Source organism: Branchiostoma belcheri, unplaced genomic scaffold (assembly GCF_001625305.1).
Source record: "Branchiostoma belcheri isolate BF01 breed outbred unplaced genomic scaffold, Haploidv18h27 scaffold203, whole genome shotgun sequence".
In the NCBI taxonomy this organism is placed as follows: Eukaryota; Metazoa; Chordata; class Leptocardii; order Amphioxiformes; family Branchiostomatidae; genus Branchiostoma; species Branchiostoma belcheri.
Window position 1 is genome coordinate 287544 of NW_017803525.1, and position 13218 is coordinate 300761.

The 13218-nt window shown below is 39.5% G+C and overlaps 1 protein-coding gene across 1 annotated transcript; it reads right to left on the minus strand.

Annotated features, from left to right (window-relative positions):
* Positions 1-2641: 2641 nt before the first annotated feature.
* LOC109469453 (cytochrome P450 2U1-like) lies at positions 2642-9159 on the minus strand. The gene is made up of 7 exons (XM_019767973.1): positions 8775-9159; positions 8242-8384; positions 5253-5463; positions 3615-3898; positions 3217-3405; positions 2933-3068; positions 2642-2820 (listed from the first exon to the last, which is right to left on the minus strand). Exons 1-7 carry the CDS (start codon positions 9157-9159, stop codon positions 2642-2644), a joined length of 1527 nt encoding a protein of 508 aa, XP_019623532.1.
* Between the last annotated feature and the right edge of the window lie 4059 nt (positions 9160-13218).

A 13218-nucleotide genomic window follows, 5' to 3' on the forward strand; every position in this document is an offset into this window, starting at 1 on the left:
AGAGGTCTTATAAATTGGCTTTTTCATTTTTCGCATTGTTTAGTCAAAGGACCCAGACTTGGTGCTGAAAATGTAGCAGCTGGATGGAATAGGAGCGCTACCTAGAGGAATGTGATAGAAATACAACTTACTCAGCTTCCCACCAATCGTTCATTGCATTTCTGTCTAATTTCGCTAGATGTCATGTGCAGGTTTACCTTCTTATCTATTAGACCGACATGCAACTAACGCTACTCAAATAGCTACAGGCTGTTATTAAAGGTTAGCCGTATCAAAGATGTGATTTTGGCCACAACATAAACCGGAAAGAACTCCGTATTCCTTGCTGCCTATTCAGCAAGTTAGTTCAGGGCAGGAACCAGCAAAAAACATCCCGTTGGAATTCTATGCTAAAACCACTAGAAACAAGCTCTTTAAAACACATTTACCTTAATTTTAAACCTCAAGTCTTTACCCCCACTGCAAAGCTGGATTTCTCTTTTGGCACAAATATCGGAAGGTTGACTCCGGTGTTTCAGTGGGCTACGGTCAAAATATTGAAATGATATTAGGATTTTACCCCCTGGCAAAGTGGGCCAGTCCACCCAGGGAACACGTATGTACATGCTGTAGCCGACGCACAGTACTAGGCGGTACAAGTACTAGTATCCAAGCGCAAATATACCCCGACTGAACACTCACCATAATTCAACTTTTACAGTCTCAAAACTGACGTATTCCCCAGGTCCCATATCGATGCCATGCACAGAACAATCTCTGTGCCTTTCTCTAGTATTTTGCAGCACTACTTTGTGCCCCGACTACTTTTGACTACGGGGTTCGCCCATAAATACTGTGTTGTGCGGCCTTAAATCTTTTATTCCAAATCAACATGGCAGACGTGCCGAATTGCTTCAGACACGTCTGAATTACGTTGACATTTTACAAATCATCATCATTTACAAATCATCATCAAACATCATTACAAATACATGGATTAAAAACATATCAACGATTATATAACATTGTTATAAAAGGCAATATTGCAATATACCGGCCCAAACGGTGGACCGGCCTAGACTGCCCCAGGCCTATACTCTAACACAATTAGCAAATTACAAACATTTTGAAACTTTTCGAAAAAATGGTATTCACGCGAATTCTTTGATTAGAATTCTTTCGAAACATCGTACATGGCTTTTAGAATGGTTCTAATGTTTTATGTTTTTTTCATGTGCTGCAGGTTTTTTCGGGGACCCACGACAGAGACACGGGGGTCCTCAATGACTTAAGGAAATACAATGGCCCCATCACTGCGCGCTTCATCAAAATCCATCCGCGAACATGGCATGGGCACATCTCTATGCGGGAGAAGATCGTGGCAGGTTTGAACCGTTTTAATAGCAGTTTGTTTAGTGCAAATTCTTGCCCGAGGGCTAATTGCAGGAACAGAAGAAACATGGTATGAAAACAGGCAATTAGTACATATAGAACTACTGATACTAAGAAACTACTGGTAAAAACTATTACTGGGTTTGACTTCTTTTTTGAAGACAGAGGAACACAAAGGATCCCACTTCGTCTATAATTTGTGGGTTTTCGGATGTTAAAAGGAGAGTAGTTTTCTTTTCATCTGTATATGTTTGAAAATTTGGGTAAAACTTGGAGGCTACGTCTAAGAGTTCATTTCGTTCATTGCTATAGAGGGTACAATTTGATATAAAATGCGTTTGGTCTTCCACCGTATTCAACGTACAGTGTTTGCAAATTCGTTCATATACTTGGAGCTTCTTGTACCGCCCTCTCTCAATTTCGAGAGGGTGTGCACTAATTCGTAATTTACTTATCGCAGAGCGATTGTTAAAATCAATTAAGTCCAGGTATTTTTCCATAGAATATGTTGTTTTACATTTTTTGTAGAACCTTAGCTTACCAGAATCAATATTTAACTTGTGGGAAATAGTATCAGAAATACTTAACCTTAACATGGTGCATACATATTTGATATCACAAGTAGAGTTACATGAATAGAACAAATAGGAATATTTACTAGAATCTAATATTTCTTTCACACGCTGTAGCAATGCTCTTCTCTGACAATGTGCATTTTGTTGAAATAGAAGAGCATCAGCCTGCAGCGGATGCCTATAACAATCCATTTGTACCAATATTTTATAACACGTAGTGGCATATCTATATCTAATGGCAGTCTGCCCAATTCAGCCCTAGATGCTAAATTACTACTATTTCTAAAAACCCATAGTATGTTCTTACAGTAACGCAAGTGAGTAGTTTCAACTGGTGAATTGTCATTTATGGCTTCGCATCCGTACAGAAGAATTGGCTTAATACAAGTATCAAATATTTTCAGTAAAAACTTTGGGGAGACAGAGGAATGGGTAAGAGATTTTAAGCTGTACATGGCTTTACGTGCCTTAAAGGACAGTTTTTTAATGACAAAACTTCATGTTCCTCACGTACATGTCAATCTGGTTACTCCTGGAACGGGGCTGTAAAGGGGCTGGTTTGTTCGGCGTTGGTATGAATTAATAGCATCGTCAGTAATTTCCCTACCAAGTAACTATAAGTAATATATGAGTCCATGATTCTCACTTGAATGTGCAAGGGGGCATTAATGTAGATGCTATTGCAAAAAAAAAGACTAACGCGGGATCGCACAGATCTTGAACGTGTGCGGGGCTAACGTCGTACCAAGGACGCCGTCAGTGGTTGGGGGAGGGGCGCCCTCTGGCGTCTTGAATGTGAAGGACTGCAGGAGGGTCGAGAAGAACAGGAAAAGTTCCATCCTGGCCAGCTGCTCCCCAAGACACACACGTCGGCCTTGAAAAAAAGAATTGCCCCTCTTAAAACAACCTCCGTCGAATAGGAACTATGTAATAATTTCTATACAGTTTTTATAGCATTATATCACTTCGCCCTACCATGACCCTACCTCCTGAAAAAAGCATAAAGCCTTCAGGCTTCTTGATGACGTCTCCTTCCGCGTCCAGAAACCTTCCGGGGTCAAACCGGTCCGGATCAGGCCAGTAGGCGGGGTCCATGTGGAGGGAGTACAGGTTCGGTAGTACCTGCATCGTAGAATATACGTGGATATGTTTACACAAACTCCAAATTGATAAGAATAATATTTCAAATTCGGTGAATCTTTTCTTCTACTTGAAAGGGATTGCATCCTTAGAAATAGAATTTGTAACCTGATAATAGGTAAAAAAATACCTTGATTCCCTTGGGTATGTCATACTCCTGTATTTTGACCGTCTCTGTGGTGGCGTGGGGAATCGCGAAAGGTGCGATGGTCCGGATCCTCATTACCTCCAGCAGACAGGCGTTCAAGTAGGGCAGCTGGGAACGGTGGGACAGGGTGGGCAGACCCTCACCAACAACGGCATCAAGCTCCTGCTGCACCTGTTTAAGTGAAGTTGTATTGACCCAATTTTAAGAAACATCGTGTGACTTTTCTAGAAGTCGCAAGAAATGAGAATGTTAGGCGGCTATTGAGGAAATGCAAATGAAGGAAAATATTAGAAAAAGTATTATCAATTTCCAGAGATTTGATCAGGGCTTTGATGAGTCTGAGATAGAGCAACAGGGTAACATATTCTGCTGACCAGTACCTTACTCTGGATGTCGGGGTGCAATGTCATGTAGAGCAGACCCCACAACAGTGTGTTGTTGGTTGTGTCAGTTCCTGCAAAGAAGAGGTCCGAGGCCATGTACAGGACGTTCTCCTCCGTCAGACCCTCCACCTTCTCCTGCTTCTCAACCTCCAGCAGGCAGAAGTCAAGGAAGTCTCGCGGGTTCTCGCGATCCAGGTTCTCGCGATGGCGGGCTATCTCGTCCCACAACACTCGGTGAATCTTGGAGTTCTGTTTGAGTACTTCCCTACAGGTCCTGTTTACTGGAAAGAAAACAGAGAACAGGATATAAACAGATGAAAACTATAGAGCTTATTCACCACACGTCATCATGACGTCACCACCCCTCATGTCCAGTGCGACGCCATTTTGGGGTCCACCTCTACAGTGAGTTTCCAAGCGTTGAAATGGCCGACAAACGTTAGGTAAACTGTCCTTTGTCATATTACACGAAGACTTTACCACCACTCATACCTCTCGTTACTGGAACAAAATAAAATCTGTTGGGATTGACCCGTTTTTGTTGAGTTTTGATCAGTCTGATCGAGACGGCGTCTACCGCCAGCGGAGTCCATTGACGCGACTAAGCTTCGTATTTGGTACTCACGGGGCAGAAGTTTTTACACACAGGATCGGTTCAAACCCTTTAAGAGTCTGAAAGCGTTTGATTTGATTTGATCGTTGTATCAGGATGTGTAGAGAGTGTTGTGGGACGTGCAGTTTCGTGGTGAAGTACGTTGTAGACTGTCGGGATACGCAAAGGTCGCTATTTTGGAACAGCCCCGGACTGTGTCTGGATAATAACAAACAAATGCGGGGCCATCGGCCGACCGGCCGCCATCCACAGTCCGCACTGCCGCGACTGTGGCTGAACAAGGTGAGTGTTACAAGTTGCCAGGGCCCTGTTCTACGTGGACATTTACCACAGAGTAAAAGGACAGGTAGCTCCAACAGATACGTGGCCATGGCTACCCACGTTGACATCTACAGGCCCCTACGCCAGGGTAAAACACACCGATTTCTGATCAGCAAAAAAAGCCGATAAAAGCCGATCTTGAGAACATGAGACGTGGTCATGGAGCCAGAACAACCCCAAGGACAATGTTACGAACAAGAAGAGTGTTCAAAACGTAGATTGTGGCCCAAAACACGCAACTATCGCCAAGAGTTTGCATAGCGTACCATAGTGATAGGCACCAGGCTGCACCCCCTAATGGCGGACAATGCTCACTGCCGGGGGAAGAGTCACGTGACCATCTGTGGTGAATAAGCCCTATATTGATAGCACACGAACAGTCCGCCCGATGCACGTTTAGTTTGAGGTGCCAACTCTTGGTCTTGACAGCAATAACAGCCTACAGTGGAAGACCCCCAGGGGGGGGGGGTAATCAGTTAGGTACCCCCAATGTATGAACCAGTGTACTGAGATAAAGGCAAATGTCTTTTACATGGGTTAGGATTTATTGAACTTTGTCTATTTCGTTGGTCTGTGAATATTGTTCTGAAAATGGTTAAGACAACTTACTAAGTTGAGGAATGTCTGGAAAACATACCTTCCATTAGTTATAAGTTACATAATGGACATTCAGTCTAAAGGAGTACATTAATGATACTCACTTCCAGGAACGAACCGTAAGAAAGGAAAGACGCTGAAGATCTGTCCAGCTGCAAGTTCAGCCATGACGTTTGCGATCGCCTTCCCGAGTTCACGGAAAGTTTCGTCCTCGTAGTCGTAGCGCTTTCCGAACGTCATGGAGCAGATGACGTTTCCAGCAGCTACGGTTAGATCGTTTGATACGTCAAAGGGCCTTCCGTCGTATTCAGTCATCTTAATGTTTGGAAGATAAATGTTGTTTTGTGTTTTATACACATCACTGAATCAGGTTGTTAATTCACTGAAAGATGAGATTCTTTTACGCAACAAAGGACTATATGGGGTATTAGCCCATTTTTTTTTTACCAGAATGAGAATTGAGAGTTACCTTTTGGTGAAAAAATGGGATAGCTAGCTGGGGGAGGGGGGGTCGTACCTTATTTTTTCCAGTATTATATTTCAGAAAAAATAACCTGTCCTTAAAAAAAGCTAATGACACAAAGTTACGTTTAACACCATTTTTTTCGCTTAACACGTTTTCTTGCCTCAAATAATAATAAGTACTAAATAAATGTACTAAATAATTAAGTCTCAGTAGACGTTTCGGTGACCGTCTGCCACCTGCCTCAGGGCAATTCTGGCTGGTTCACAGTCATGTACAGTGTCGCTCTAACGGATGCTTTCCAAAAGGCAAAGTATTTACATATATGTACAATTAAAGAGAATAATATCTACAATGTGGTCCCAAACATACATTGTACAGGGCTATGGTAAACACAAACATGTAGTTACTAAATAAAGACTAAGCTTCAATTTCCAACACTAACTACATTCTGCCCACAAGAAAAGAAATACAATGTATATAGTGCTACCTAAATAGAAAACGGACAATAATGTATAGCAACTAAATGTTATTTTGAAAAGCATTTGGACAGTATAGAGATTTTATTTTCACATTGATTTTTGTACTAATTATGTATCTAATTAAAAAGTATCAGTCCATCAACATTCTTGGAATGGAAACAGTTTAACAGTAGCTTTCAGAATATTATAGGATGTAACTAACAAGCCATTATGATTTCAGAATACAAATCGTATCACATTCTGATCAGAAACATATTCAGCAAAAACTGAAGTTTTCGCATTATAAAATTGGCAAAGTCACACCCTTTGGACACCTGAAAACAACAGGAAAGACCTGCGTTAGTTTGCATGCGTGTACTGAAGGCAACAATTCAAAAGAGGATGCTAAAATACTATTTTAATTACTTGGACTAAACAATTTAAAATTATATTAGAAAGCACTGTAATAAACTTTACTATACAATACACCAGAAATATATGATTTGACTTTGAAATCAGCCCCAAATGGCGTTGTAACAATATCTGGGCTATGAAGTCTAAATACAATGTCAACAGATCTCATAGGTGGGGAGGGGGGGCCTGGATCAATTTCGCATCCACATAACCTAGCGGCGACCAATGGGTAACCAGCATTCCGCGCCACGCCCACAGAATTTCAGAAAACAATTTACAAATGTATCTTTTGAACAAGTTGAATAAACATCTTTTTCAACCATATCTTGCTAAAGCGCGGGTTGTGGGTGTGGACGAAATGCTGCCCGCCTATTGGTCCCCGCTAGGCTGGCTTGGATGGGAAATTGAGGTTCCGGGAGGGGGGCGCACTTACCTTCAATCTGTTTGGTTTCATGCTTTTTCTGTTGCAAAGTTGGTTTCTTCAGCAAGCTGACCACGATCACCATTGCTTCAGATGTACACAAGGTCCTTTTTAATTTGATTTTGACTTCAAATCTGACATGAGTCAGTAACTGACAAAAATAAGTAACCAGCGCGGCTCCTACATCTGACTTACATTCAAAACCTCCTAACTGCATTCTGGGATTTGAATCAACCAATCAGGGGTTCAGAAAAGGTCACATGACAAGAGAAAACTAGAAAAAAGTTCTTACATCATCTTGAACATTACCAGGCAAAATAAGAATCATCTTTCTCAAACTTTCTGGTATTTTCTTAAATGTTGCTAAGAAAAACAAGAATGGCATTTCTGAAACTTTCTAGGGAAGAAAATCAAGAATGTTTAAGAATATAATACTAGCCATATCTTCAGCCTAATCAAAGATAAATTTATATCAGACTTTCTTGTTTTTTTTCTTATCAGTATTTGTCAAGAAAGATAAGAACTTAATTCTTGTATTTTCTTAAATGTTGCCAAGAAAAACAAGAATGATCTTTCTTAAGCTTTCTAGTCAAGAAAAACAAGAAACTTTAAGAAAGAAACACTAAGCAAAGCTTTATTCTAATGATAGATTTAGATAATTAAATTTCTTGCTTATCCAATCAGTGTTTCCCAAGAAAGACAAGAACCAAATTCTTGTATTTTCTTAAACATTGCTAAGAAAAACAAGAATGACACTTTTCAATCATTCTCGGTAACATGAACTAGAAATATTTTGACAAACACAAAAAAAACTTAAATCTGACAACTTTGATGTCAGGTAAGAAAGAAATCTTCCATGGAGATTAAATAAGAAAATTTAACTAAGTCTGAGGGAATTTTAAGATTAAAAGAATTTTAATCTTGTAACTTAGAATCTTCCCTAGAAATATTGTCTTTACTAAAGAAATTTCAAGATTACAAGAATTCTAATCTTGTAAGTTAGAATCTCCTCTAGAAATATTTCTTCACCAAAGAAAAATTAAGATTTAAAGAAGCCTACTTTATTATCTCCACTCAAGAAAAATGAGAAAATTGTTCTTGGTGCAAGAACGTAGGTATACAGAATTTTTTTTTTCTTATTTTTTTTCTTATTATTCTCCCCCAAAGAAAAGTTTCTTCCCATGAGAAAATAAGAAAAACAAGAAAAAGCATTTTTGGTAGTGCACGGCTTTATAAACTGGGAGATTTTTATTAGAATTAAAATAGTGCAGACTCACATACAGATAGAGACAGAATGGGGAGGGGGGCAACACTTTGCGTTGATCTGATCTTACCCTGTTGCGGAGACAATTCGCCTCCTCTCGGATTTTCTCATCGATGCTGCCAGTTCCGACCTTCATGCCGAGGTTCTTCAAAGCGGCGGTGGCGAACCTCCTTCTCTGTTTGAACTCGGTCCCCCAACGTGCAGTGGCGAAGTCTTAATGGTGGAAGGAAGACGTCTTATTGATATGGATACTAGTATGAAAAGTGGACTCTACGGAAGTTATCACAGTAGTGCGGCTCTTCTGTGCCCCTTTTGAGAATTGTGGCTTAAATTATCAAATGTCCCAAGATAGTCTCCGAGAAAGTTCTCAAAGTCTGCTCTAGCCTACGGCGGTATGGCTATCATTTTTTCCGAAGGCATGCCCAACATCTCATCGCAGTACCGCCTTTAAAGGAAACAAATCTTGCTATTTACTGTTCTTTGCTTCCTCACCAAAAATAATCTATGTTGTAGTATGCTAACAGTCAACTATTATACTAGTAGTGCGTAGAAGGACAAAAATACTGAATTGATATCTAAACCAAAAAAAAAAGGAATGGTTACCCTTTCCGAAACCAAAGACAGCATCAAACAAGTAGTTTGGCGGCCTAGACGCGAACAGCTCGGACCTGTCCACGAGCGCGTCCTTGACGACACTGTAGCCGTTCAGAACCACCACATCTTCCATCCCCATCCTGACAGTGAAGACGTCCCCGTACTGCCGCCTCCACGCCGTTAGCTTGAGGTGAGGCGCTCGGCCCAAGGCGAGGAGGTGCCCGAGAACAGGCACGCGTCCTGCCGGGTAGGGAGGCAGGTTTCTGCGGCGCTTCAAAAGAAAACACGCCAGAAAAAAGGCCGTACAGAAGACGAGAAAGGACTGTAGGGTAAGTCCAGATATGTGTAACATCTCATAGACGGACTCAATTATCCAGCCGACGAGTACGGCCATGTTTGTAGAATGCAGAATGCAGACAACATGCGCAGCTGTATGTGTACGTAACGGTTTTTGCCTGTGACATTGACCCGACGCGGTCATCCGGTTACTGATTATACCAACACAACCGGATCAAACTTGTTATGTTTCTTTCAAGCCTTATTTCTATATACATAATGGTAAGGAAGGCAATTAGGCGGCGACACACTGTCTACGACCTTTGTCCGACTTTATTAAACGCCAGAAGATCAAAACCTACCGTATGTTGGACTGAAAATCTATCCTTAGGCCACAGCAAGTATTTTTTATGGATGACATTAGCGCTCGCATTAATTTTCTTCCAATTTTTTGAGAAAAAAAAAATTGACAGGGGTCATCATGCCGAAAATGGTCAAAGATATCTGGTGCCAAGCCTGAACGTGAATGCCAGATAAAAGAGAGGAGACAATATAATATCATTTTATGTTTTGTCAAAATTTGAAAACGCAGGAATCTATAATTTTTTTCTTCGCCCTATCGCATTAGATTTGGAGTCTGTGGAGGATGCTATCCATGAAATGTACCTGCCGTGGCCTTACGTTGGATGGTGATTATAAGTCATTATTAAGTGACCTGCGAATACCATCGGTCGACTGTAGATATATTGCCGAAAATGTCGTTTTAAATAAGACTTTGCAGGATTCATCGGGAGTGATTCTTTTCCTGTTATATGACAATAAATTGAAGGTGACGGTAACCAAACACTCATGCCGACAGGTTTCTCACTAAATCAACATTAGTAGCTAATCGATTTGCGTCACTGACAACAAGTCACAAGACCAGGGGTGCCAGAGTATACAGTGCAATTTTACTAGTATTCAGTGCAATTTTACGGAATACAGTACACTCGTATTAGTATACAGTGCAATTTTACTAGTATACAGTGCAATTTTACGGAATACAGAACACTCGTATCAGTATACAGTGCAATTTTACGGAATACAGTACACTCGTTTTAGTATACAGTGCAATTTTACTATTGACGTTGAATCACGTGACTTTCAAGATGGCGGACGCCGCTGACGGTTTTTGTGAATTTGGACCGTTCTCGTAGGTAGCACTACACAGGACATGTGGCATTATGAGGAGCATTTAGGACAAACATCGCCTTGAATTACTGGAGGAACACAGTTTAACAGCATGTTTATCAGACGTTATAGAGTTTAACCGTCACTAGTAAAACTGCACTGTTTACTAATACGATTGCACTGCATTCTGTAATACTGCACTGTATACTAATACGATTGCACTATATTCTGTAATACTGCACTGTATACTAAATTGCACTGTATACTAATACGAATGTACTGTATTACGTTAAATCGCACTGTATACTAGTAAAATTGCACTGTATTCCGTAAATTGCACTGTATTCTGTAAAAATGCAATGTATTCCGTAAAATTGCACTGTATAGTCTGGCACCCCTGACGACCGGGTAGAGCATAATATACTTGTAAGTCATACATCAGAGTAGACTATGTTATGGTCAACATGTTATTGTTTGACTTAGCTGTTGCTGTCTAGCAATCCTGTACTTTGACCCCGATCGCGGTATTTGATAAGTGAGTGATATTTTAATAGCAGCAGATTGTATGCACAAGTACCAAATACATAAACGCCCCAGCAGACTCTACGATTTTTTGTGGCTTATTAGGGTCTTTTCTGGATGATATATGCATACCTATAGTTCTCATATTGGCCTGGTAAGAATATTCAGTTACCGATTGCGGGAATTGATAAAACATAAGTACCTATAAAATAGTGCGACATGTAGCCTAAAGAGGCTACAAACAAATTTGCTGAAGTATAAAACTAGAGTTCGTGGAACACATTCCTTCGTCAGGCACAGTTTTTTTTAATGTTACTCGGTGTAAAATTTAAAGTTGTTATGTTCAGCAAAAAGGTAAAAAAGATTATTTTTGTTGGAGTTTGTGAGTGTTTGGTTTGTGTGTGTTTGGTGTGTGTGGGCTTGCCGTTTGTCAGTGGCATTTGGAGATAAAGTAAAGAAAATTCATACTTTGGGTATTTGAAAGTTAAGTGAACTAGCATTCCCCGCTTTCTACTGACGACACATGCTATCAGATTATTCTCTTTGGTCCTTAAGGCCATGTTAATTTGATATTATTGATACCATCCACTGGGAACCCCAAAACTGATGCGAGAGTGCGAATAAAAAAATGAAATCTAGGTGGCCATGAAGGTTGAACAAATGAATATTCACTATTTTATTGGCATCAAAGTCTTGTCCTTTGAAATGGATTTTGGCATTCTGCGACATAAGTATCGTTATCCAATATTTTTGTTTTAATTTAAAGCATATATTAGCCCATTTTCAAGCTGAGCTTGCAGCTACTTTGTACGATTTACAGCATGGTCGAAATCTTTTATATTTTGGAAACGGAGGAAAATTTATGCTCGCGTGGATGTCATCCATAAAATCAAATAAACATGACCTTATCGTTTATTAAAACCACAGCTTAAAAAACACATTTGTTGTGATGGTACAATATTTTTTTAAAAGGACTGCAAGATTCTTCTTATTAGTGCCCTCCTAAAGCTAATCAGTGTGACATGTTAAACATTTTTTGCTCGTCACAAGATTGTGACTGCATGTTGTGACTACATGCTTATAGCTTCCAATAGCATATTTACATAGACTTTATCTTTGTGATGGTACAATTTCTAAAAGAAAACATTGCGGTTAACCAACCAATGTGTAATTTTTTTTGGCGACGTCTCAGGGAGGAGCCTAATGGTACAGTATTGTGTGCAATTCGCAAGAATTCTAGGCATTGTACAGGCATTTTGTCCACAGGAATGGAATGTCCACAGGCATTTACCTGACCCACATCTATGCCCATATTCCTGGAAACCCTTGGGAAGACCCAGAAGACCTGCCTTCCAGGGGCTCGTTCACTATACACTCTGGGGAGGAGTGCACTGTATCTGTCTTGCTCAAAATCATGAAACGATGGCAGTGCCATGCAAACAATAACCCTAACATGAAGCACCGTCACCATGGCAATGTATGTTTTCATTGCCAGTCTTGTTTCTAAATAATTACACATTGATTGGTTAGGCGAAATGTTTAGTTTTACTCATCTCAATGGCCTTATTACTTGTATTGCCACAGCTTAAAAACGTAATTTTGTGATGGTAAAATTTCTTACAAAACATTGAAGGGTTCTTTTTGTGAATGTCCTACTAATGCTAACCAATATGAAATGTTAAACAGTTGTTTTTTCGTCACAAGATTAATGTTGTGACTACATCCTTATAGCTTCTAAATAGCACAGTTACTAAAAACATGATCTTTCTGATGGTACAATTTCTAAACAACGTCGGGGGTAACCCAACAATATGTTAATTGCTAAACAGTAGTTTTCTCTTTGCAAAGTCCTTACTAGTATTTCTCGTCTCTTATTAAAGCCAAAGCTTCAAAACGTAATTTTATGATGATACAATTCTTAAACAATATTGAAGTATTCTTCTTGTTAGTGACTAACCAATGCTAACCAATATAAGATGTTAAACATTTGTTTTTATCAGAAGCTTCTATAAATAATAAAATAACAATAAAAAACTTTATATTTGTGATAGTACAATCTCTAAAAACATCAATGTGTAATTGTTGAACAGTTCTGCTTTCTCATCACAAAGTTATCACTTGTATTGCTCGTCCCGTATTAAAGCCACAGCTTCAAAACGTAATTTTATGATGATACACTTTTTAAAAAGATATTGAAGTATTCTTCTTTTTAGTGACTTACCAATGCTAACCAATGTAAGATGTTAAAAATTTCTTTTTCATCAGAAGCCTCTAAATACCACAATTAAAAGCTTTACCTTTGTGATAGTATAATTAAAAAAAATAAAAATGTAATTGTTCAACAGTTTTTTTTCTTATTGCAAGGTTCTTACTTGTAATACTGAGCTTGTTGCTTAAGCTTAATTAAGCTACAACTTAAAAAAACGTAATTGGTGTGATGGCAAAATGTCTTTAAGAAAGCATTGGAGTATTCTTCTTGTTAATG